The sequence below is a fragment of the Mercenaria mercenaria genome, unplaced genomic scaffold, assembly GCF_021730395.1.
Source record: "Mercenaria mercenaria strain notata unplaced genomic scaffold, MADL_Memer_1 contig_3237, whole genome shotgun sequence".
Lineage (NCBI taxonomy): Eukaryota > Metazoa > Mollusca > Bivalvia > Venerida > Veneridae > Mercenaria > Mercenaria mercenaria.
The window spans coordinates 7,601-32,729 of NW_026461358.1; the positions used below are offsets into that span (position 1 = coordinate 7,601).

The window sequence follows — 25,129 nt, forward strand, 5'->3', positions numbered from 1 at the left end:
AGTCGTCAGAAGGTGCAGGGAATATATATATCGACACTCATCCTCTCGGCTTTCACGTTCAGGGGCTGACTCAGGAGACTGTATCGGCATTGGTCTTTTACTGCTTTAACACTTTACACCCTATCTCTGTTTGGCTTCACTTTTCTTTGGAGTCATATTGATACTTGCCTATTGCTGTAGATTTTTTTGTCTTGAGAGGTTGAAGAGACAAACAAGAATGAGAACTGGGCGAAACGTGATGGCTTTTAATAGTCATCGGGCCAGAACGTGATTGCAATTTATGTTCTGAACGTACTAGGGAGAGATTAGGACGTAACCAGAACGAGTTAAACTGTCTGTGAACGAGTTGGTCGAGTTAACAACTAGTTAGAACGTATTTCGACGTGCTCTGAACGAAGTAGGACTAGTTACAAACTTCTTTAATCTGACTACAGACGGACTTGGACTGCCTACAAACGGTGTTCACATGAGGTGAACGGGCATTATTTCCGACCTGAACTTACTATAAACGTACTTCAGACGGGATAAAGACGCAATGGACGTATCGAGAACTGTTTAAGAACTAACTATGATCGCGTTATGGATATTTTCCGGCCAAATTTCAAGCGTTCTAGCCAGATCGCAGCCCGTTTTACAATATTTTAGGACGGGTTGGAACGTTTTGAGAACTAGTTTGGTGTGATGGGGGCTTTACAGTCATTTTGCACAACTGCTGTGTTTCACTATTTCCTACTCGAGGTAAATGCAATGCCTTTATCCAGGCTATCCATTTGTCAAAAAGGTTGTGACGTGCATGTATAACAGTTGCTTGTCAGAATCTTTAATAAAGTGTTTAACAACATGTTTTCCAGGGATTCCAGAAACGAAAAGAAAACAACAATGTTAAATATTATTCAACTGTTTATATTATACTAGTTATTAAATGTATCATTTACTTTATCTATGTAACATGCATTACAAAAAAAAATTGAATAGCTAGAAAGGCTAACTAATGTCTTTTAAAGTAGCTTATAGCACTTTATGAAAACTTATGCGAGATTTGCTTTTAAGATATGTAAACCTACACATTTATAAGACAAAACTGGTAACAATTATCGTTGCTACAAAATAATAAAGGTCACTAAATGGAATAAAGTGTCTGCCCATCTTCAATATGTGGTCAAGTGTTTCAGCTAATGGAGATCATATATATATAAAAGTGTTACTGTATTTTATGCAGTATTCAGTATTCCCAGCTTGAAAGTTACTTAATTGTGATATCCATCTTCAAATCAATTTAATGTCCCATTATGTGTTGTCAAAGAGGTTTAACCCTATAACCATATGAAAATGTCGTGGAATTAAACAAAAACCAACAATTTGTGACATGGTTCTATCAAGCAAGGAACAGTGTATAGATCTAATGCAGTAAATTTATGGGTACGGGAAGGTACCCATACTAGAAGCTTTGTCCAAAAACGTATAATGGGTAAGACATTTAATTTCTTTCAGTGACATATATCTTTTTCTATGTAAAAGCTATGATAAATTTTGTTTGTTTAAAATACCGTTTCAAAGATGTATAGGTTAATGTATTTTCTTAACATAACAAAACAGATTTTAACGTTTAAAGATTTGGCGAAAACAATTCATTTAGCGTTATACACGACCTTGGAAAAGGAAAAAGCTGATATAAAATAATAACATATAAATACAAATATTAAATGTACGACTGCATTTTCAACATTTACTTGTTTGAAAATATTTGAACATAAATGTATATAACATGTGCAAAAATTAAGTATTCTATTAGTTGTCAAAATAAAGCAGATACATAGTATTAAGTGGATGTCCTTTTTAAGTACACAACATTTGACATTGCAGTTTAAATAGTTTACATTTCTCTGCAACATACAAATTCTAAATAAGCAATATCAATTAGTCATGCTCATATGGCTTTCGACAGGAATAATATCTCGTATGCATAATTGTTAGTACGATACACACATTTTGAGAATTCAATCCAGAAACTAAAAAAATAGTGTTTGTAACTGAAATAGATACTTTGACATATTTTCGTATGAAAATTGTGTAAAAAATTCTATTCCCTTTTTTAAAACCGAAGCTTTTTTTGTATATTTTTTGCATGCACATTACTTGAGACATTACTCAAGACTGTCTACTAGCCTGTCTCAACCATTATATCATCATAAATCATAATATCAATCAGTCTTCAAATGTCATTCGTTGAACATATCCACATGCTAAATGAAACTGCTGATTTAGAACCTAAACAGTTGAAATTCTACAAACTGGTGTTGCTATGACACTACAGAAAACACATCAAACAAAAACGCGATAGACATAAAACGAAAAGTCATAACCTTATGGCAATCGCATAGCAGTTATGAATCAAACATTAAAACACGCTTCCTATTGTCAATGCAATAGTACATTACTGATAAAGTCATCGTCAATGTTCCTTACAAACATGCATCATTGCAGACTCAAGAAAGGTAAACGATAATGAATAGCATTCCAGCAATGATAGTTACTTGCCTTACGTATTTTCCAATGTTATATTTATGTTTTATGCTATGGAGCTTTGTTGTAAAAACAATATCAAAATCTTTTTACTGTCCGTAGCAGTATTTGCATTTTTTTCATGTAATAATTGATAAAAATTGCAAAACTGCTAAACTGTGAAATAAATACACCGTTAAACAGTCCATATATCAATTTCTCTAACAACCAAGGAATGCTGAAAATTATACGTATACTATACGTTCCATTTCATGCATAACTGTGCTACACATGCTTTCTTCATGAAAAGATACACTAAACCAAAATGTCGTATTTTTAGTACCGAATTTTTTTCTCATACATAGTTTAATTAAACATACAAACAACAGGTTTGTATGACATTGTATTATCAGTACCATGCAATATGTTTAAAATAGTATACACATGATAGATATATGGCTAAACCCAGTACAAATAGGTACTACAACTAAACAAGAGCGCCGCAGTTCGGAGCAATATACGCCCGAAGGTATTTAAATCATGCGCTCTAGACATCGTCTTGATATGGTAAACGTTTTGTGCCAAGTTTCTTTAACATCCTTCAAGCAGTTCAAGAGCTACTGAGCGGACACGAAGCAGTCATATGACTTTTGACCCTACGTGTGACCTTGACATTGAACAGAGCCATCGAAAACATGCGATTTGCACGTCGTCTCGATGTGGTGAACAGTTTTTTCGACATCCTTCAAAGTGTTCAAGAGTTACAGAGCGGACACGAAATCGCAAACGAACGGACGGACGGGCAGACAGACACCGGCGTCATAAAATAATACGTCCCTTCGGGCGTATAAAAACTGGAACTGTTTTTATAATCAACTTATCTTTTTATATACAATTATTTGATATAATTGGTTTAAACCTATCTATTTATCAAGATATACGTGGCATATAATATTCATACGTATACGTATAACATTCATACAATACAAATATCAAGACAAGTGGATTTAATTCAAAACTGCTAGACAGCTTACAGTAATTCTCTCCACTTGATTTATTTGTAAAATTAAATCAAATAAAACATGAGGATTTGCTAAATTTGAATTAAATATATAATGATAAGATATTTTAGTGAAATATGGATATTGAATATCTTTAATGCTTATTTCAATAATGGTATGTCAAAATATTTCATTTAACACTCTCAGATTCTAACTATCAGAAAATACAAATGTATATTTTACTCTGTATATCCAAATAAGTATTTTTCTCTTTAGTATACCACTACAAGAATAAAGTTACATCACAACAAAGAAATATTCATCAATGACATTGAAAACGTAGTATGCAGTTATATTTATTTCATGCAAAAATATTGTACATAACAAATGACATTATTTACTAAATCTAACGTTGCTCATCGTGGGTTCAGGATACGTAGGTTTGGACATATTTGTTATTTAATTTTCATTGTTCGTACGTGTGGTTATTTCGTTTCCTGACGGCGGGTTTATTGGTATGCTAATTGTTTTTCGCGTGTTGGTCATGGAGCAAGTCACGTGACAGGTTTTCGATCCTGTACAGATTTTTTTATTCGTAGATGCGTGATACACTAATACTTTATTTAAATGATAAATCATCTATTTATATTTATATATTTTATTATTTAAAAAAAAAATAAGAAAAAATACTTGGGTCACGTGTCAAGTTTCGGCCATTTTCGTAACACACCGTAAGTTACGACCTTTTCGGGTGACCGTGACCTAATTCACACGATCCTTTTGTTTACATTTTTATTTCTACAGTTTTCGCCTTTCATGTGGTACATTTGACTTAGATACAAGTATTTTATAATTTGGTGGTGATGAAGGATTACCACGATTATCGGAGATTTGTGGAATTATGTTTTTTTCTTGATATTAAATTGTAAAAACAGGTTGATGTGTATGACCTCATCAATATCTGCGTACATAACATGTAAACAATTAACCAGCTGTTAAGTGAGATGATAACCTTTGATATATAGAGATATGTAAAGTTTGTTTCTTCTGGTTAGGAAAGTGTGGTTAGTTTGCATAAACTATAGATATTAGAATTTTTTAGGATATAATTTAATATATTTAGATTGCCATGACCTGTAGATGACCCAAATTGTTTTTGAGATCATTAGCTCACAAAATATTGCTCACAATAAAAAAGGCATTCATTATGACTGATCTGAAAATACATTTTTGGCGGCGGGAAAACTTTTGACTTATTCTAGTAAATGGCTTACTACAGAAAACCTAAGTGTGACTGTTCTAAATTCAAACAGTGGTAACATGTTCGAAATTGAAAGCCAAGTTTGTATAAATGTTTATAATGTTTATAATTTCGTTGAGTTAAATATGTTAACTGGTATACATTAATTATATGCTATCAGTTTAATCAGAAATATGACTTCACGAGGCAAAACTTAAAAACATAAATGGGATATAATATTTAACAAAATGATACATTGTGAATACAAAATGAAACTACATGAAATATCTATTCTTTATACAAAAGAGACTCGATATAAAATCTTTTCTTATGTATACACAAATACGTAGCATACTTTCATCTTTTGTGATCTAGTAAAATTGTAAATTGACTTTTCTATATCTTTCTATTATCTGCTGTAAAATTCATTACTTAAACATATGATTGGTTCAGCATATCTAAATATGTCTCTGTGGACTCAAAGGATATGCTTATTTGAAAAAGAGCTTTGTATCTGAAATAAAAAGACATCAAGTTTGCTGAGGAATGCATATCTTATAATTAGTTTACACAAAAAGTTGAATTAATTTTTTGTGTTCCGTACTTTGGTTTCATGTTTAGTAGTCAGTCTGATAAAGTCAAAAATGATAATAACCAGAAAATGTTTTGATGAAAAACACTATCGTTATTGAGTGTAAAATATATACATGTTATATATCAAACGAAATTCAAAAGTGTGCACAATAAGATAACTCTGTCTGATAACATTTCATCTAGCCTCCTACAAGTTTCTTTCATTTCTATTGGTCAATAGACGTCACGTGGAGACAGGATATATTCCATATCCTGCTAGTACATTTCAGATATGAATTTTGATTAAAAAATGGCTGCCGCTTTGTTAATTTACAAAGTATTAGATTATAGTATGTAAGTAAAGGGAAGTCGGCAAGATAAAATCGTTACACAGCTTGTTGGTGACAGGATACGGGAAATACGTTGTCGAGGAAAGCCATATCAGGCGATTTCCACGACAGCGTATATCCCGTATCCTGTCACCAACAAGCTGTGTAACTAATAATTTTTACAGATGTGTATAGACAATATAGGTATACAAAATGGTAACTCATATTTTGTGACACCTTGTATATGACGTTTCCCGGAATCCGTTTTATTCTTATTCCTAAAACGCCACTATATGCACTAAGACCTCGTTCACCCTCAACCCTCGAATAAGCTCCTCTTTTCGGCATTGTGATATATTATTATTTACATAATTATACAATACATATCTGTATATTAATAGTAATAGAATCTGATTATTAATGAACATTTTTATAAACTGTCAGCCATAAGGCAATACTCGCCAAAAGAAAAAAACAAATCGTTAGTATAAACACTATTGTCTTATGGCGGACAACATCGAATTCTCCTTGTCTTTAATACGTATGTTGCCATGACATTATACATATCATGTCATATTACTACAAATTATGTATCCATAAAAAGTTGACGATGTTTGTTAGTTTCCGTGGTGTGTTTATTAATTTAACATTATAAGAACGAATTTAGCACGCAGATTGAAAATATCTGTCATTTTTATGGAAGACTTGACAGAACGGACTATATCGATTCTGAGAATGTACAATTTAAAATGAAACAAAACATACCAAGTCTAATGCACAAAACATGTTTATTGTTGTGTTTCCTTAGAATGTAGCAAACAACAAGGAATATACCATGTATACTGATATCGATACTGATATTCAACATGGTAGCCACTGTAAATTGTCATTATTGTATACGTGTGTTAGCTCTGCGGTCAATAATTAAAATTAATATTGGCTAGCAAAGCAGCAAAATGGGAATAATCGGCGCATGATAAATTGAGAAAATGTCACATTTGTGAAACTACTTTTAACAAAAAAGGTATTAAAGTACTTTTAAAGAGAGGCCAATCATTTATGTCAAATGTAACATATTACTATATTGTTTATACAAAACGTACAACACAAATATTTTCGATTTAAAGGCATTCTATTTAACATTGAGTGGCACCACTTTGTTTTGGATTTAAAATGATATAATATATTAATATAAAATTATATACAACAGTATCATTTTTAAACAATGGGTAACATTTACTTTTTCAATTCTAAAAATAATTATAAAAATAAGAACAATCGTCTACCAATGAAGGTTTTGAAATTTGGATTCGATATGATATATTTATCCACTTACAGCATTTCTATGAAAACTTTAGTACTATATCATCTAGCGGTGTCTTGCATACTTCTTGTCTAAATACATTCATTGCAATGATCAACGACAATAAGTTTTAGGGCATAATAAAATAAAGTTCTTCAATAAATTCAAAAAATCAAAGTATTGTAATTTCAATATCATGAGATATTCTTTTTGACAAATTTTTACCTTCAAAGATATAGATGTTTTTCCTGTATGACAGTTCCATGTTTCTTCTTCTGAATCATCTATTTCTACATACAGTGTGGAATACATACAAATTAGTAGACCTGTAATGACACTCGGCAATTTCTGTGCGATTATGTATTTTCGTTACGTAATTCGGTATTCTTTAGGCGTAAAATAAATACCATTTCGTAAAATCCCGAAAAATGCCGCTTTGAAATACAGAAAATACGTTTTTGCTGATTGTCATTACGGGTTCACTACCTTGGGAATATTTATATTACTACTACTATGGTGGCTGCTACCTAATCTGCAAGCATATTCTACATGTGATCAGTGGAACTACAGTTTGATTAGAAAAAAAAAGGCATGTATACATTCCATATAGTGTACAGACCAAACATTGGTGCAGGTTCCTATAAAAAAGTGGCCGTGCCTTTTGATAAAAATGTAAGATTTCATCATACGACATGTCTGCTTTCAAGGCAACATTTTCTTTCAGGACTTAAACGGTAATTCCTGCTGATATAAGAAAGAATGATGTTTCATGATTTCGACATAGTTTTACCTTGTGGAGTTTTGTAATCAATATCAGGTTGCTAATTTAAAGAGCAGTCTTTCAAATAGATTCTGTTTCAATTTCGAAAACTTACATTTAATCAAACGTACAGTGTTCCTTGACGCGTTGCACGGTTGCATATGCACACAAATTATTTTGAAAGAAAAGAAAGAAATGTTTGAATATCATGTGCATGTGCATATTTGATATCTATTTAGTTATATAATACTCTACACTGTATTGTTTTCTGTCGTTGTCTTTACATAGTCTATCAGTTTGTCTGTATCCTTAATATAGGTGTTCATTTGTTCATCTAGAAATTTGCTGATTGCTTTGAATGCAATTTTCTGCTGTCCAGTGAAAAATAACTTCGTTTTACCAAGAGGTTTCTTGCCTTCTTTTTCAAGGTAATATCTGTACTTTTCTAATAAAATGTTACTTATTTCTGAGTCAGACAAGACTGGTGCATTCAATTCAACTGTTCTCCTCAGGTCTTGAACGGTAACTCCCGCTCTACAAGCAACCGTGTTTAGGCCAGTATCATCCAAAGAGAGTTGTTCCTTGTAGAATTCCAATTCGGCATTGATAGAAGGAAGCCTGGTACTTACGATCTTTAAACCACTGGGGGTTTCGGGCATGCAACTGCACGCTTGTAGTGCAACTTTCTTCCGCCGGTCACTAAGTACCCGTCTCTTGTAATCCAGTAACGGCTGTGCCAAGCTGTTCATTCCAAAAGCTAATGAAAACCTTTTCTCGGCAAGTGCATCCACAACTAACTTCACTTGAAGGTTTTGGAATTCGTATCTATTTGGGAAATGGCTTGATAAAAGAAATAATTGAAAGGGTGTACTATCGCCCAATGCCTTAAACATATCGGCTTTGACTACTACTTGAAAGTCTTGAAATGCCTGCCTTTCATCAAATATTTCGTTTTGTAGCATTGCTCTTCTTCTACGACTGGCCATATCAATGTCGACTTTGGACCTGATGAAGTAGCATCTGTCTCTCTTCCCTTTCTCCATTAGTTCCTTTGCCAGCCAAATGTCCGCTTCAAGGAATCTTTCAGAAGAAACAATAAGAAAATAATCGTAATACCTATAATTGATTTGTTGCAAATATTTCTTCTTTTCAAAAGTTTCTTTACTGCATCCTGGAATATCCCAATACATAATATTATTATATTTAGGATGGCTATACGGGGTGCATTTTCTGGTTGTTTCCTGCTCTCCGACTGCAGCTGCATCTTTATCTGCTTCAGTTAAACCTCTGAGTGCATTGATAAGACTTGATTTCCCTTTCCCGCTTTGCCCAATGACAGCTATATTTACCGACTTTCTTTTCCATGCTTCAAGGCTGTCGTCTAAAAGGGATGCGATGTTTCTTGTACCATGTCGAGATAGATGATCCCGAAGAGCCTGGTCTAAGAAAACATACATATATTTGAATACCGGGAAAGGTAATTTTAAACGAAAATATTACGTTACATTTAGTAAAACCACATAAACTAACATATCAATTTAAACAGAGCTCACGTACAAGATATATAAATCTTTAAAGTCAAAACCATGTCCCATCGTTATTGATGGAATTCAAGAATTTAATACGATTTAAGAGCTTTCGAAGTAAAGAACAAAACCAAGTAATGTAAAAGCAATTCGGTTTACTGGAGTCTGTTAATGAGAGAAAAAAACGGACGTTTAATGAACAAACAATGAAAACCATGATCTCAAAGATCCAGGCATATAATACATTTTTGTTTATCTATTAGGTTTAAAAAGAGAGAATTTTGACGGTAACTTCTCAGAGGTTACACTGTTAAAATATTTAGATATACTGCTGGTTGTTTCTTGAAAATCATTTTATGACAGATCAATGACTACTCATTATATGCTATAACTTTCGTGTAAGAAAACGTTTAAAATAAAGATTTCAAGAACAAAAACAAACGCAAGCAAACTATGATTATGAATAAAATCTGTGAAAAGATGATCATTTGGAAGCATGGAACGCAACCAAAGAACATACTAGCATATTCGGTTTGATTGGGTCTGATATATACATGTATATGATATATATGCAACACCGCTCACGCTGATTTCTTTTTATAGTAAAGTGAATGTACTCAATGATCCCGAATAATGAGAATTTAACAATACTAGCCATATTTTCAATAAGTGACAAGCAGAAACCTTTCTATTTCATCTTGATTTACATTGACAGTTTTACGTTTTACATTTAAACCATAACAAAAAAAAATATTAGAACTATCAACTTATGTATGCTCCCCGACTATATCATGGACACTGAAAGTAAAACAGCATTTGCTTATAGGACATGAAAACGGAAGATTTATGATTCTTTATGCTTCTCAAAGTTATGACTTAGACAAGCCCTGAAATGACATCTGACCTTGAACCTAAGATTTACGCGCGACACTCCGTGTCATTGAGTTAAACATTTCTGTCGGATAAAAGGTGTTTTTCATGCATCTCACAGTTACTACCAGGACAAGCTCTAAATGACACTTTCAAATAAGTGTGACTTGACCTTTTAAATCTTTGGTTTGCAGCGAGTCTCCGTCTAATTAAGGTTGACATTTTTGCTAAAGGCAAGAACGACAGCTCAGTGCATCAAAGTTTCAGCCTAGACATGTTCTCAAGTGACTTTTGACCCATACGTGTGACCTTGAAGCACGGAGATTGCGCTTGACACTCTGTCTCATTGAGATAAACATCTATGCCAACTAAAAACAGATAGCCCCATGCATGTCAAAGTTTCGGCCCGGAGTGCAAGCTATCGTAAATGGTCCTTGGATCCTAAGTAAGTCCTTTGAGATATTGGTCTGGGGTTTTTGTGTAGCTATATGTCTCTTAAAGCAAACATTTATTCATAATAATTAAAGACAGCCAAATACATGACACTTTTATGACACGGAGCAAACTATTAAATACCATTCGATCTCTTGAAGTTTTAGATAGGACACTGTGGTCTGGGTTATTTCGGCAAACATTTCTGTCAAATGGAAATGAGGTTACCCTATGCCAGTCAAAGTCTAATATGACACTTGACCTTTTTAAAGTGTGACATTTTACTTTCATATAGTGATCTGGGATCTCTCCGTCTCGATAAGGTAACTATTTATGTCAAATACCAAAAAAAAAAGATTGTTCCATGTATGTTGAAGCTGTTGTCCGGACACAATTTGAGGAAATCACAAAAGCACTAATGCACATATACTAATAGAATTTTGACAACTTTGTCGGGCTCACTAGTAGAAGGGAGGATGCGTTAATTAATTTAAGTTCGAGCGTTTATACTAGGTAAATGTTAATGCATGTATATCCGGACAGTATGCGTAAGTTCATTTAATGGGGATTCAGTTCTGTTGTTTGGGATAAGGCCTTTGAATACTGATACAGGGGTTATTTGTATAAATGAATATTCAAAGGGACATAATTCTTAATCAGTCAAGGTACTTGTCCTGACAATATGTGGAAGTTCACACCGTAGTGATTCTAGTAAGTTTGGACATACGGCATTTATTGCCATCCCAACTCCAAAAAAAGAAATCGGGAGCATAATATTTGCAATGTCTAAAGAGTGTGTTTTCATTTGAATGCAAAACAAATAATAGTATGAATTTGAAACGGTATCATATTAGTAAAAATAACGTTTCGCAGTATGAAAAGCATACTCCAAATTCTTGCTATTATAATCACTAAATGATTAAAATAAATAGCCACATGTGTGAAAATTATTAGATATTTCTTAATCTATAAATCACCGGTCCGTAGTGTGTGCTATTGACAGGTCCACAGTTCGACACTGAATTTTGTTGGTCTTTAGTCAAAAAATAAAGATGCAAAAATTTAATTCTGATATAATAATAAAGCACTTCTTGAATGGCGTCACATTCGGTCCTTGGCAGTTAGCTTGGCTGTTGACTGGCACATACACTTATATACTTGATTTTTGACATGTTTAATACTGAACATTTGTTTATATTAGGAACTGTTTATGTGTTTATTACAAAATAATATCCAACAAATATAAAAAATGTCCAAAAATGTTTTCAACAATTTAATATGGATTAGGAACTATCACCTTTCCATACTTTATGTTTATCGGGTATAGCAGCATTTTTGTTAACCACCTAAACGTATCAGACAAATTGAAAATAAAGGTAAATATATCAAAGAATGGAAGCCGCTGTTATTCTTCAACAGAGAAATATTTGACTGTCTGATGTTACAAAGACTAACAAATATACAGTATTTTAAACTGAATATCAACAGTTTGCTTACCATCGTTCCATTCGAACCAAAGGATATCTTCTATGTATTCATCACTTCCAATACTGGTATCGGCCGACATAAAGCTCTCTGGAAAAATACATAGTTTTTGCAATGTTTCAAGGCAGCGAGTAGAATACGTAAGTGACTCATACATATGACACAATTAAACATCATATTATGTAAGAGAAACCTATTAGCTAGCTTTTTGAATACAAAGAATTGGTAAACCCAAATGATGCTCCCCGATGCATGTGTTTGTCCCAATATGGGGAATTTAAAAACTAGGAAAGGTAGAGTTATGGTTCTTTGACACTGCACTTTCCGTCAATGGCCTGTATCATTTTGTGAAATTTCAATGAAATGCTATTAATACTTTTCAAGTAATGCTCCGGGCAAGCCTTATTTTGTATAATAAAGGAAGATAATGCAAAAACTAGGTAAAGTAGAGTTACGGTTATGGCTGTGAAGTTTCAATCAAATGTCATTAATACTTTTCAAGAAATGCTCCGGATAAGCCTTTTAAAGGGAGATAATTAAAAAACTAGGCAAAGTAGAGTTATGATTCTTTGACATTGCACTTTGTCTCTATGGCATCTATGTGTATGTGAAGTTTCAATCAAATGCCTTTAATACTTTTCAAGTTATATTCCGGACAAATCTTATTTTGTATAATGAAGGGTGATAATTCAAAAACTAGGTAAAATAGAGTTATGGTTCTTTGACACTGCACTTTCCGTCAATGGCCTCTATCATTTTATGAAGTTTCAATCAAATGCCATTAATACTTTTCAAGTTATACTCCGGACAAAAGTGTGTCGGACAGACGGACGGAAGGACGGACAAAGCGGCAACTATATGCTTGCCCTTCGGGGAGTATAAAAATGCATAATGCAGTAGTATAAGCAATAGATGTAACAAAGTGTCACAAACAAGTGCAATATTTAAATACGAGTATTTCGGGTTTAATAACCAAACTGTTCCTATATACATCGTAATTAAAACAAGCCGAAAAATCATAAAACTTGCACTTAGCCTAAGTACAGCATAAAATTTTGTGAAAATAGTTTTGGGTAGTCTAGTCATGCGACTGTTTATTTGGTAATAACTGATTCTACTTACGACTGTCTTCACTTGATTCCGTAGTGCTCAGTCGTTGTGTTTTGGCAATAATGTCTGACATACTTTGATCCGCACCTGTTATAACTAAATGATAAATGATAAATACACTGTAATAACTCAGTCCTTACTTGTATACTTCGTGAAAGATCTGCTAGATTATAGATACAATTTATTAAGTTCAAATATCTATATTTACGGCTGTTTTAAGAGTGCATATAACCTACAATGTTCTATATTATTAGACATTTTCGAATTAAGACGAAGTGGAATGTGAACACCTAGGACGATCGATTTTTTATGGGGGCCATCTCAACATAATTTGATAATGTTATGTGCGATAGGAAAAATACATATAACAGATTGACTTGGCTTTTTATGCCACCACTTTGCGGCGGGGATATAGATTTGGCTTTTTTTCTGTTCGTCTATCCGTCAGAAAAAAAGTGTTACACATATCGCAAAAAGTATTAACGACCGTCATGAAATCGTATAGGAATGTTATTCAACATTAGGAGTTGCGCCCTCGAGTTTTCAGCACGCCTTGGCACTAAGTGCTCCAAGTGAGCCTGTATTGTAGCACTGTGTTCGTCGTCCGTCTTCGTCTCTAGTTCACATTTTCAAATTTCATTGTAACACTGTAGAGGTTACAATTTTAGTAATGAAACGTAGAGTGTTATATTAAGAAAATGCTGGCTAATTTTGAAAATGTGTCATCTTAGCTCAAACACCATGTGACAAGGACAAATCGTAAAAACAAACCATGTTAACATTCTAGATTCCATTTTTACTATCGGATCAATACTAGACCTTTTCAGAATATTTGTCTAATAAAATGTACATCAAGGCTGAAACTGAATTATCTAGGGTCAAAATTAATATCACTAGGTGCAGCTCTAGAAAAACATTGTTAACAAACTAGATGCCTTATTTTCGATCATTGTAACATGGTCGCTAGGTTAAAACATAGAAAAACTTTGTTAACCATATAGAGACGTAAGAGCCTACTTTTGTCTCGTTTTCGAGCTCGTTCAATATTTGTTAAGACAAATATTCAACCAAGTTGTCATACGACTCGACCATAATTGTGATCTCTGGAGTTTTCAACACTGGATGATAAAGAATGACGATTGGCACTGGGAGATCACAGTAGGTCACCTTGACAACCATGCCTCAGATGCATAACTTCAAATGTTGAAGAACATTTCAGTAAAGTGTAATGACGGTGGGTACAAAGGTTTTGGCTGTATGTATAACACAAATTTTCTGACGAACAAACGGATGGACGGACAGACAGACCATATCGTATTATCTGTAATAAACGCGACTGCTGATAAGCCTTAACTGAAAAGGCGAAAATATTGTAACATTGCTCGTCAACTTCCGTAAATTTACGTCCATCCCCAAAATTTAGCGGAGACCCATTTACTATGTTTTCAATAAAATCGATATTTAAATTGCCTTAAGCTATATTTAATTAATGAGAGCAGTGGTCCAGTGGTAACACTGTTTGACTAGTTTGACTGTCAAGCCCCCGCTTCTCCAACTAAAAATTACTTATATTGGGACAAAAGTCTCGTGTTAGGGACTTTACATCTGACACGATAAAGAACCAGGGAAGCTTCTGGAATTGGAGCGTCTACTGTATCTTGCAATAAGAAACAAATTTAATTAATGGCTTAATGGACAATATTGATTTTACTACTATGAACTGCTAGTGGTGGTACAAATGTAGGAAAATGTCAATGAATATCTAATAATTATATAATATTTGTTCAAATTTAATTAAATTAATTTAATGCCGAATCATATTGATTCGTTGTTTTTATATGTTTACTTTATAAAACAATAATTATTGGGTCGACTTTTTGAATCCACTGTTAATTTTTACAGTATAACTAAAATAACTAGATATTAACATTTCTTCTTCTTAATGCTGGTTTAAAACACGTCATCCACCTATCACATTTTTTTCTTATTTGTAAAGAAATGCAGTCCCTTCTACCTGAATAATTCTTCTTTTTTTTGTTTTTGATTGATAAAATCACATAAACTGTCTGCGTGAAAAAAGATGAAGGTTTATCACGTTCTAGTTTTTGCACAAAATAAAGTAAGTAATAAAATTGTAGCGTCTAGCGCACAATGCACATCAGAAAACAAACTACAAAATTCATGGACTTTAAAGTCAATGATGTTTTTAAAAACATATGATAATGACAGAAAATTATTCACTGTACTTGAATTCTAACAATTAGATTTTGGACTTAAACTATTGTCTCCAATTCTACCGTTCCATAGAAACATATTGCTTTTTACACAGACCAATCAATTGATTTTCATAATGGTTAACAATAGTATTAGAACTATTTCTATTCAAGGGAATGTCATATAAACAGAAATTTTTCATAACCCAACTGTTCTCGTTTTGTAGATCTTGTAATCATACAACTCTGATATAAATGGATCAACATTTATATAATCTGCAAGATTACTACAACGAGCATTATAATCTCCAAACAACAAATAATCTTTGCTATTTAAGAAATATCTGAACATTTCTTTTTGAATCTGAAACAATGGATCATTATGTGCAAAATAGAGCCCGAGGTCGGTATATATACAATTCCTCATTTCAAATCTTCGCCATATGAACTATTATCCAAGCTGTATAATTCTTTAGATATAGTAAAACATTTTACTAGACTACATTCATTATTGTCATCAACTCTGATATATTGAGCTATTTTATCTTAAATTAAAAGTGCTATACCGTCTGATAGGTAATTTGTTAGCACATATAATCAACGAAGCCAGGTACACGAATTTCGCCGGTTGTCAGAACAATTTGTATATCTGATATATTGATAACGTAATACATAAGCACAGATAGTGCTTGACCCCCTTTTTCATGTTATCACTGCTATAATTATTGTTGAATTGCTGTTAAGAATAGGATTTGGGTCATTGGTGGCTGATTTGGGTTCATTATGTTGATAGCTGGATCCCAGCATCACACATTATGTCATATACAATAGCTAAAGGGAACCAGATATTTGTTAGAGCAAGTACTCGTTGTAAAATAATATGTATAAATTTGGACCAATCAGATACAAGTTCTATAAATAGCACCAATCAAAGCTTACGTCTGCTAAAGTATAAATAGGTAGATGGATGACAGAGAGATTATTCTGTATCCAGCGATAGAAGAAGACACATCGAGGATTCAACTAATAATTTATCCCAGTACCTTGATGAGGAAGTTATTGCAACTACACAGGGCGGATTAATTATTAAAAAGAAGACGTTTGAAGTTCATAGACTGAAGAAGAGTTGCAGGATTTCAACAAGGTCTCGAGCTATAGGGCCAGCGCATAGGAGTTTTACCTTAAGGGTAGTTGAATGCTATAGACGATAGCAAATATAGGCTGAGCATCGGAAAGCTGAGGCAAAGACATGGGATTTGGGTGATCTACTGAGAAAGTAGTAGAGTTCTAGCTTATAGACTAGGTTCAGCGTTATTGGCGAAGTACAGCCAAGGCATCAGTGTTATACCTATATGGTAGTTGAAAGCAATAAGTGATAGCATATAGGCGCTGAGCACCCAGGGCAATCTTATTGAGTTGCAGCTTTAATTCAGAGAACATAGGCTGAACATCTATGCGATAGGACTCGTACGTTTTTGTTCAAAGACATTGTCTGAAGGGAACTTCGACACAAAGACCAGTCAAGTATAGTATCTCAAGCCTATATGAGTTTAAGCTGCTGATTTTGAGTTGAAGGTTGATAGTTGAAACATTGAATGATTTTTGCCTGATCCCTGAAATTGTCTAGCTCATAACTGAAATCATTTACGAATCATTGGTACACGAATCATTTAGGCAAGGTGGCCGGAGGAAAATTTTATATATTCGAGATATACGGTCTCACCAGCTATACGTTTTAACAAAGGACAATCTACATGGTTTGTCAGCTAGTCTAAGACATAGTCACCTTAGCGATAGGACCCATTTCATTGTTCAAGATACTAAAGGCGTAGGCACTTCCCTGAGTCATATAACTCATATCCTGACACCGGTATCATCTGTATTGGTTTCCTGTCACCCTATAATATTATAATTGCTAATAAAAGAAATAAATTCAGGGCATCTTAACTTAGAGACAATTCCACAAACTTTCAATCATGACAAAATTTTTAATTGTTATTTGCAAATATTCTATCATGATTTGGGCAGTCAAAACTGTCCGTGTCATCAAAACCGTTTCCTTATACACGCAAATCCCATTCACGGCTGACCTGTTGATCACCCCCCGCATTTACACGTGGAGAACGGGATACATGATCATTATTGCTGTCAATAGAGATTTAATCATCATGTATCCCGTTCTCCACGTGCAAATGCGTGGGTGATCACGTTACTAGTATCCTGAATTTCCTTCAAATCATTTCTTAACTGTTCAAGCTTTTCAATGTTTTTCATTTGGTTCAGTTTCCTCTTAATTCTGAATTTGTGACTAAATTCAAGTTTCATTTCAACTATTTGATTTGTTCTTATATGAACTATATGATATACATTTCCCTCTTATTTCCATTTATAATAATATATTCATTTTTGTTTTGAAAAGGCTGTTTTAAAACCAAACTTTTGTAAATTTTCAGTGAGTCTCTTCTTGGGAACAGATGAGCAAATTTTTAATTTAAGCTGGCATAACCGGAACGAGAGTCATCTGGTTTAACTCACCAAAAAGGCCAGACCGGTGTACAAGAAATTGACATCTTGTTATTTTATTTTAGGTTATGGCGATCTCAGATATTTGTCACATGTTTGATTAACATTTAAGTTGAAAGTATTATGCAATCCATTCATTTAGAAAACCGCCCTCCCTCGGGACCCAAAGAAAAGTCCGGTTTTTCGAAGTTTCCGTATTTAGAAATACGAAGTGATTTGGACAAGTACAACGGCATACCATAAGCCGGTTATGTTCAGATTCGCGAATTTTTTAATTGTGTTATGTAGAAATAGATCAGTTGTATGACGTTTCAACGGTGTCTTACTCATTTTCATTCGTAAAATGACGTTCGTTTTAAGGATTTACTTTTATTTACTTACCTGCATCCAGTTTGAAGTTGCGACAATTTATGAAACTGTTTGGCCAAATACGATCTCAATTCATTGTCAGAAATGAAATCTTTAATCAGGTTAATTAAGTGCATGCACGCTTTTGATGATACCGCAGTTGTTAAAAGTCTTGAAAATGTTTAATGTAAACATAAAAGTTGCATGCGCTAATAATTTCTTTACTGATAGACCATTATCAAATTATCACGATTTCCGCTGTTTTGAGCCTTTGAGAAGTTTTTCGAATGCATGTTAAAATAATCGGTCACTTGTAAACAATGAAATCATAGATCCAATTTTCTCCAAGAGGTCGGAGACATATCTACTTGTTGGTGTTGGCGGTATTTTGGAAGTCAATTTGTATTGAAATATTAATCAAATTTTCCAAGATATCGTTCGGTGTTCAGAATTTTCAGAGTTCCACTGTCATACGATAAGAGATGATATGCTTGGCTTAATATATCGAAACAGTACAATTACTGTAAAACTGTAAGACAAAATTTTATCTTCCTTTGGGGTTAACGCTTTCTCTCAAGAATAATTAGGTTCTGGTATAACCTCTGATAAGGACGCCTCTGAGGAACAAAAACATCACTATAAAATAAGATTATTTTAATAGTAGCTCGATCTGGGATGCTGTATTCGGCTTGAGTGGATTATACCTCCACCTTTTTGTTTGTTGTTTTGCTATTGAACAAAATCTTTAATGTTTATCGATGTTAAAATGGAACTTTGTGAAGTTTGTATAAGCGCTATTTATAGAACTGTGTCAGGTAATGCATTTTAATGAAGGTAGTCCGGCAACATACAATACAAAAGGTACAATACGGATTTGTTTCTGTGTGTTCATATTTACTTGTGAAATACATAAGAATTAATCTACATAGGCATATAATAAAGACAAACATTTTCTTTTTCAGTCGAAGTAATTAATTGTAAATTAAGTTCTCAAGAGCAAAAACCTCTGTACAACAAATTTCTGTCTTCTTAGTGGTGTACGCTCAAGCGAGATTGCATTGTACATACATCGTAATGAACAACATCTCGATGTTTTGATGGGTTTAATCAAAGCATGTTCTTTTTATACATTGGATGTTAAGTGAACGTTAACAGTTTTGTTGGAGTCCTAACCCTAAGTTACCAGAATCCTACCAGTATCAGCAGCTACTGTATATGTTATTCTTTATTCTCTGTAAGTTCCGAGCATGAATCAGAGGTGAAGGACGAATGAGCACAGACACGAAACATGATATATGATATTGTCTTCAATATAAATCACCATGTAGACCATACGTCTCGACCGAGATCTAAAGTTTCAACTTCCTGGTTTTAAGTATTTTCTTTTTTTCCTACTAAGCCAGTAATGATAAAACACCACTTAACCATTTATTTAGAACGGATATGGTATTATTTCCATTGTTTCATGTTTCTTATCCGAAGCATGAAAACATAGTTCAGATACGCCGTATAACTTTGATAAGGTGGTTCATTAAAATGTAAGCACAAAATACATCGAATAGAAACTAAGTATTAAAAAGTAACTGTGTTTGATTTGAATGAATATAAACTGTTGAGCAAAGTATGTGATGTATCTCTTCCAAAGTTCTGCATACCTGCAGGAGATAATCCCTTCAAACTGGAAATGTTTATGTGCATGTGAAAATTATGTGAGAAAGAAGAGAATGAAAACCTCCTGTGAAGGTACCTTTATATTGTCACTGTCGTTGGAGTCTGCAAACAACTCATTTTTGTGAACGAACTGCCTCGGTAGCCTAGTGGTAGAGCGCCCGCTTCGAGTGCGGGAGGTCGTGGGTTCAGCACGATAGGGACAGTACTAGGACTGGTCAGCCCGGTTTCATTATAATTTGACTGGATGGGATATGTGTTTACGGAGTGATATTCCAGTGAGGCAGTACTACACAGTTGGGCATTGCGCTCACTGCTACAAGTAGACACCATTGTTTATATGTTTGAAAATATTGTTGAAAAAAAACACACGCTTATCCTGAACACACACACAATTTTGTGAACAGAAAAGCCCGGTTATCATACTTTACTTGAATAGTCTTTTGTTCCCAAAGTCGTTTGGACATGAAAACGAGAAACATTTATTTATGTAAGGAAATGCCATCGCAATAACTAACAGACGTTGTTTCAAATATGATAAAGATAGATGTAGTAGCCCTGCATTTTCTGGGGAAAAAAAAGCGACGGCTTTTTATAGTTTGCACTATCAACCCGATGATCCTTTTTGATGTGAAAGTTACAAAGTCATATTGTATACAAAAAGAGAGTTAAATTTATTAAGCCTTTTCATTTCATCATTTAAAAACTATTTTTCTTCACATATGCGCCATTTTCGAACATTTTCTATGAAAATAGAGAAATACATACTATTTTTATAAAAGTATATGTGGATCTTACTTTGCAGATTTTTTTCTGTGCTTCATTGCGCAAGCGCACTTTCGTTCTGTCTAAGAATGTTTAACTTCATGCGCCATTTTTATTCATTTTTCGTCTCATAAAATGTATACATGTGCTGATATCATTTTAGTTGATTATTTATAAAAATGATTATATCAATAAGCCTTTGTTTGCCTAATTCTTCGGAAAACAGTGTTATAACTTGGGTAAGTCACGGTCACGTATTTGAAGCTGAAAACAATACTATATTTAATAAACACGAAATACAGGGTATGATAGACTTAAGGTTAGGATAAAAGTCAAATGAAAAATAAGGTTTCATATTAAAGTGCTTATTACTTGCTCTACAATGTATTACCCCAAAAGTCACAACAGTTGTTAACCCTAAGACAGGTTTCCAAAGAGTGAGCATAAAATAGGCAGGACGAATTATGGTTCTTATACATAGCACTTCCTGTCAATGCCCTCTATGCAGATTGAATAAATTCCCTTCACTATTTTTGAGTTTATGCCCTGTAAATAACGATGTTTCTCCTTAAAGATCCGGTGGAGTCTTCTGCGCATGTCACAAAATCACTATTATCGGAGCACACGTCAAAAATACGCAGAATTTTGCATGTCTGCACACATTTATTGTATAATATGTATAATCTACTGACAAAAGGTTAGGGTTAGGATTCCGAGGGTTACAAAATATATACAAGATATTCAAATCGCTTGAATCCGGTATCTGTAATATATCATAGGCGCACCAGATCTGTTTTAGTCAGAGGCTATAAATAAAGGGAGATAAATGACAATAAAAGTCCACTTCCCATATTAAATGTTCTGTTTCATTGTGTGCAGTTTGAATCCCCTACAGTAGTTGTAGCCCTGGACAAGAACATTCAGAAGAGGAGATGACTAAAAAGAAATGAGGGTAGAGCTATGGTTCTTGTACAGATACATCATCATGTCATGCTAATTTGGGTGCCAATTTTTTTCGAAATCTATCAAATTGAATGAATGACAAAGTTACAGACCGAACAAGAAATCGGAACGAGCGAACCAACGAACGAAAGGCCGGACGGACGGAAGTACGGACGGATTCTTCAATTACCATATGCCTGCCCAAAGTGGGGGACATAAAAGGAATGTACGAGATTTTAGAAACTTGTACAAAAAATAGTCAATTCAATTTAATATACGAATTCGTCTCATGATAATTTCGCATTTTTCTATTTGGATATGATATCGAGTAATTTCGTAGAACATGTGATATTAAAACTCTAAACGGCTGAGTTTTTCCCACAAAAATTAATATACGGTGTTTTCGGTGTAGGCCGACGATATGTTTTCACTGTTGTCATATATGTATGTATCCTTGTGTGCTATGGTTGGCTGATAACCTTAGGAACAAATAAATTTTATCTTGTATGTTGAAGTCCACTCCAGTAAATTTTGCCAGGCCCTGACCTTGCGGATTTTGATTTCTGTCAATTCGTATCTTTTGTGAAATACAAGCCACATTTTTAACAAAATATTTCAAATTATTTATTGTTACATATAGATGCATTTTCATTCAAAGAACAAAAACAACAAACGAATGCAGGTCTCGTTTGTGTGTAAAAGTTTACTAGAAAGACAATTTCAAAGACAGTCTACGACAGGTTGGAACATTCCTTGAATAAAAACCGTGAAATGGATAACATTTCAACATAATACCTTTTTGTCCGTTTTTTTTATATAAAACTCAAATTGATATCTTATCTTTTGATTATTACTAGGTTTCTTGTAGCCTAGGTAGCCATCACTATACTTTTTCGTTATTTGTTCAATGAATTTCAATATCTTTATGTTACGAACATCTTAATTTGATATTTCTTCTTTTAAATTCTAAATTGCTATAAAAGTTGCACTGTATAAAGTTTGCTTCGGTTAGACGTATTGCATTTAAACGACTGAAATTTATCCATTATGTCGGCGGAAATTATATTAAAATTTACATTAACGTCTCTTGTGTGGCATCTAAAATGACTTCATGATGTACTTATAACGTTGTTACGTTGTTTTGTTTTCATGACCATTGGAATAAAAAAAATTGTCTTTGAGTTGTGGAAAGAATTTTTAAAATTCAGACTTTGTATTTGCTTGAAAAAAAATATTGTGGCTTCAACGTATTGAAAAATTTCTGACTACCAAATCACTGAAAAATATTCTGGCTCCAAGTCAATTCTTTAAAAGATATATTTCCATTATTCTTGAAGCCATATGTTTTGCTTTTAATAGCTTTTAGATTTGATATTCTATAATAACGTAATCAGGTTAGTATACATATATATATATATCGTAACTTCTTTTCTTCTTTATTAAGGAAGAGTAGAATTTCCATCAACGTATAATATTGAACGCTGCTGAAGAGTAGTGCGAGATTGGTTTGAAAGTATTAAATTTTATCTTGCCTCCTACAAGTTTTTTGCATTTCTATTGGTTAATAGACATCACGTGGAGACAGGATATATTCCATATCCCGCAAGTACATTTCAGATATGAATTTTGATTAAAACAAAATGGCTGCCGCATCGCTGGCTTAATTGAATCAAGTCAGATAATTAATTAGCTCCAGCGATAGTATCGTTTCCGAGAGAAAATTAAGTGTTTTCTTGCCGTTTTCATTCTTAGTTTAAGCTCGTGAAGTTTGACAAAAGTTAGCCGTAAAAGCGGAAAAACTCTATATGGGAGACACGGACGTTGAAATTTTGTTTTAAGTTAAATCATCGTAAAACAAAGGAATTGACATATTTGTTACTCAGCAGTTTGTTGTAGGATCATTTAATGTATGTGCAAGATAAACGATTTAACAGGAAACGGGATGAAAGCCGAAGTTTCAAGACTTGTGACATCGTGAAATCTGGTGATTTTCGAAAGGATGGAACAGAAAGCATTTTTATGTTTCTGATCTAAACAAGTTCATAACCTGTGTAAATGAGCTTTTGTGTTTTGTGATTTAATCAAAACACAGGTCATTGTGCATTTTATGGCTGGTGTAAATCAACTTAAAACGAAACTTGATGACCAAACAAGTGATTGCAGGATTCCAGTCTGCACTGTAAGTAGCTTTCTTAATTTACAAAATGTGTCGATTATAGCATGTAAGTAAAGGGTAGTCGGCAAGATAAATTCGTGACACAGCTTGTTGGTGACAGGATACGGGATATACGCTGTCTCAAAAATCCATATCAGGCGAGAGCGTATGGATTTCCTCGACAGTGTATCCCATATCCTGTCACCAACAAACAGTGTAACTAATAATATATATCCTTCTTATAATTCTCTGTTTATTCGATTGCCAGAGCGTGTAGTCATGTTGAGGATTTCAATGAACGTTATCAATATATTACAAATAAACCTCTTCAGCAATGCTACCGTTATCATAAATTACGTAAATATTTTGCTAAATTCAAGTATCGTAATTCAGATCTGGTTTTAAAATTCAGTAGTTATTTAAAGACACTTCTGCGAGCACAATTTCTACTACGCTTCCTTCTTTGATTGTGTCTGACGATAGGGAGAAGGACTATATGATTATGATCGGCAGTTTTTAAATTCCACTGGAACTGAACTTTTTTGATATCTGTATTCTGACCTGTTCCGTCGGGCCATTAAGAGTGTTCCTCTTGATATAAGATGCCTCCTGCAAACATATTGAGTACATGCGTTTTTGATTGTTAACAAATTTGCTGAGAGATATATATTACTGTGCTCAAAATTAGGAACTATTTAGGAAGGATATTTTGCGTCATACTCTTCTTATTAAGATATTCCATCAAAAAGACTTTCATTCAGCTTTTGTCATGTGTACTTAGCAGGTTTATTAGTTTTGAATAACATAAGTATAACAAAAAGTATTTTAAAAAAAAGAAATTCTGTTTGGTAAAATATCCCGACTTTCGAGTTCTAAAAAAAAAGACTCTCATAGAAGGCAAAAACAATTCTTGGCTCTAAGTAAAATCCCAGCTGCAGACTTGGACCTACCCCCACCCCACCCCAGAAGTTCAAATGGTCGGCCCCTTATTTGCATCATATTGATCAATGGGTCAACTGTTAAAATATATCGACTAGAAGACAATGTCAAATTTCTTGTTTTATGTATAAAAACGTTTTAATCAGTACAGTTTTGATCTTTTGAATGGCGCGGCAACAATTGCCGTGCTAAAGATCATTAAACTCAGACTGACAAAGCATAGCATTCGAATTTGTATATTGATACAAGTTTGTGAGTTTCCTGTACGTACCTGTAATTAAATTATGTCCAGCTTTTCCGTTTTCACGTGTATGTCCGTTCACTATTAAAACACTTCGAAAATGGTTATCTAACTGACTATTCAAAACATATTATAGACTCTTGACCTACTATACACGCTTCGTAAAAACAAGTCCTTTTGTTTAGGTTTTCCAAAAAGAGTGAC

The 25,129-nt window shown here is 33.6% G+C and overlaps 1 protein-coding gene across 1 annotated transcript; it reads right to left on the minus strand.

Moving 5' to 3' along the window:
• Positions 1–887: 887 nt before the first annotated feature.
• LOC123536144 (T-cell-specific guanine nucleotide triphosphate-binding protein 2-like) lies at positions 888–25,129 on the minus strand. Its single transcript, XM_045318987.2, has 4 exons — positions 24,956–25,129; positions 13,144–13,227; positions 12,034–12,111; positions 888–9,149 (listed from the first exon to the last, which is right to left on the minus strand). The coding sequence occupies exons 2-4, from the start codon at positions 13,202–13,204 to the stop codon at positions 7,960–7,962; spliced, it is 1,329 nt and encodes a 442-aa protein (XP_045174922.2). The 5' UTR covers positions 13,205–13,227; positions 24,956–25,129; the 3' UTR covers positions 888–7,959.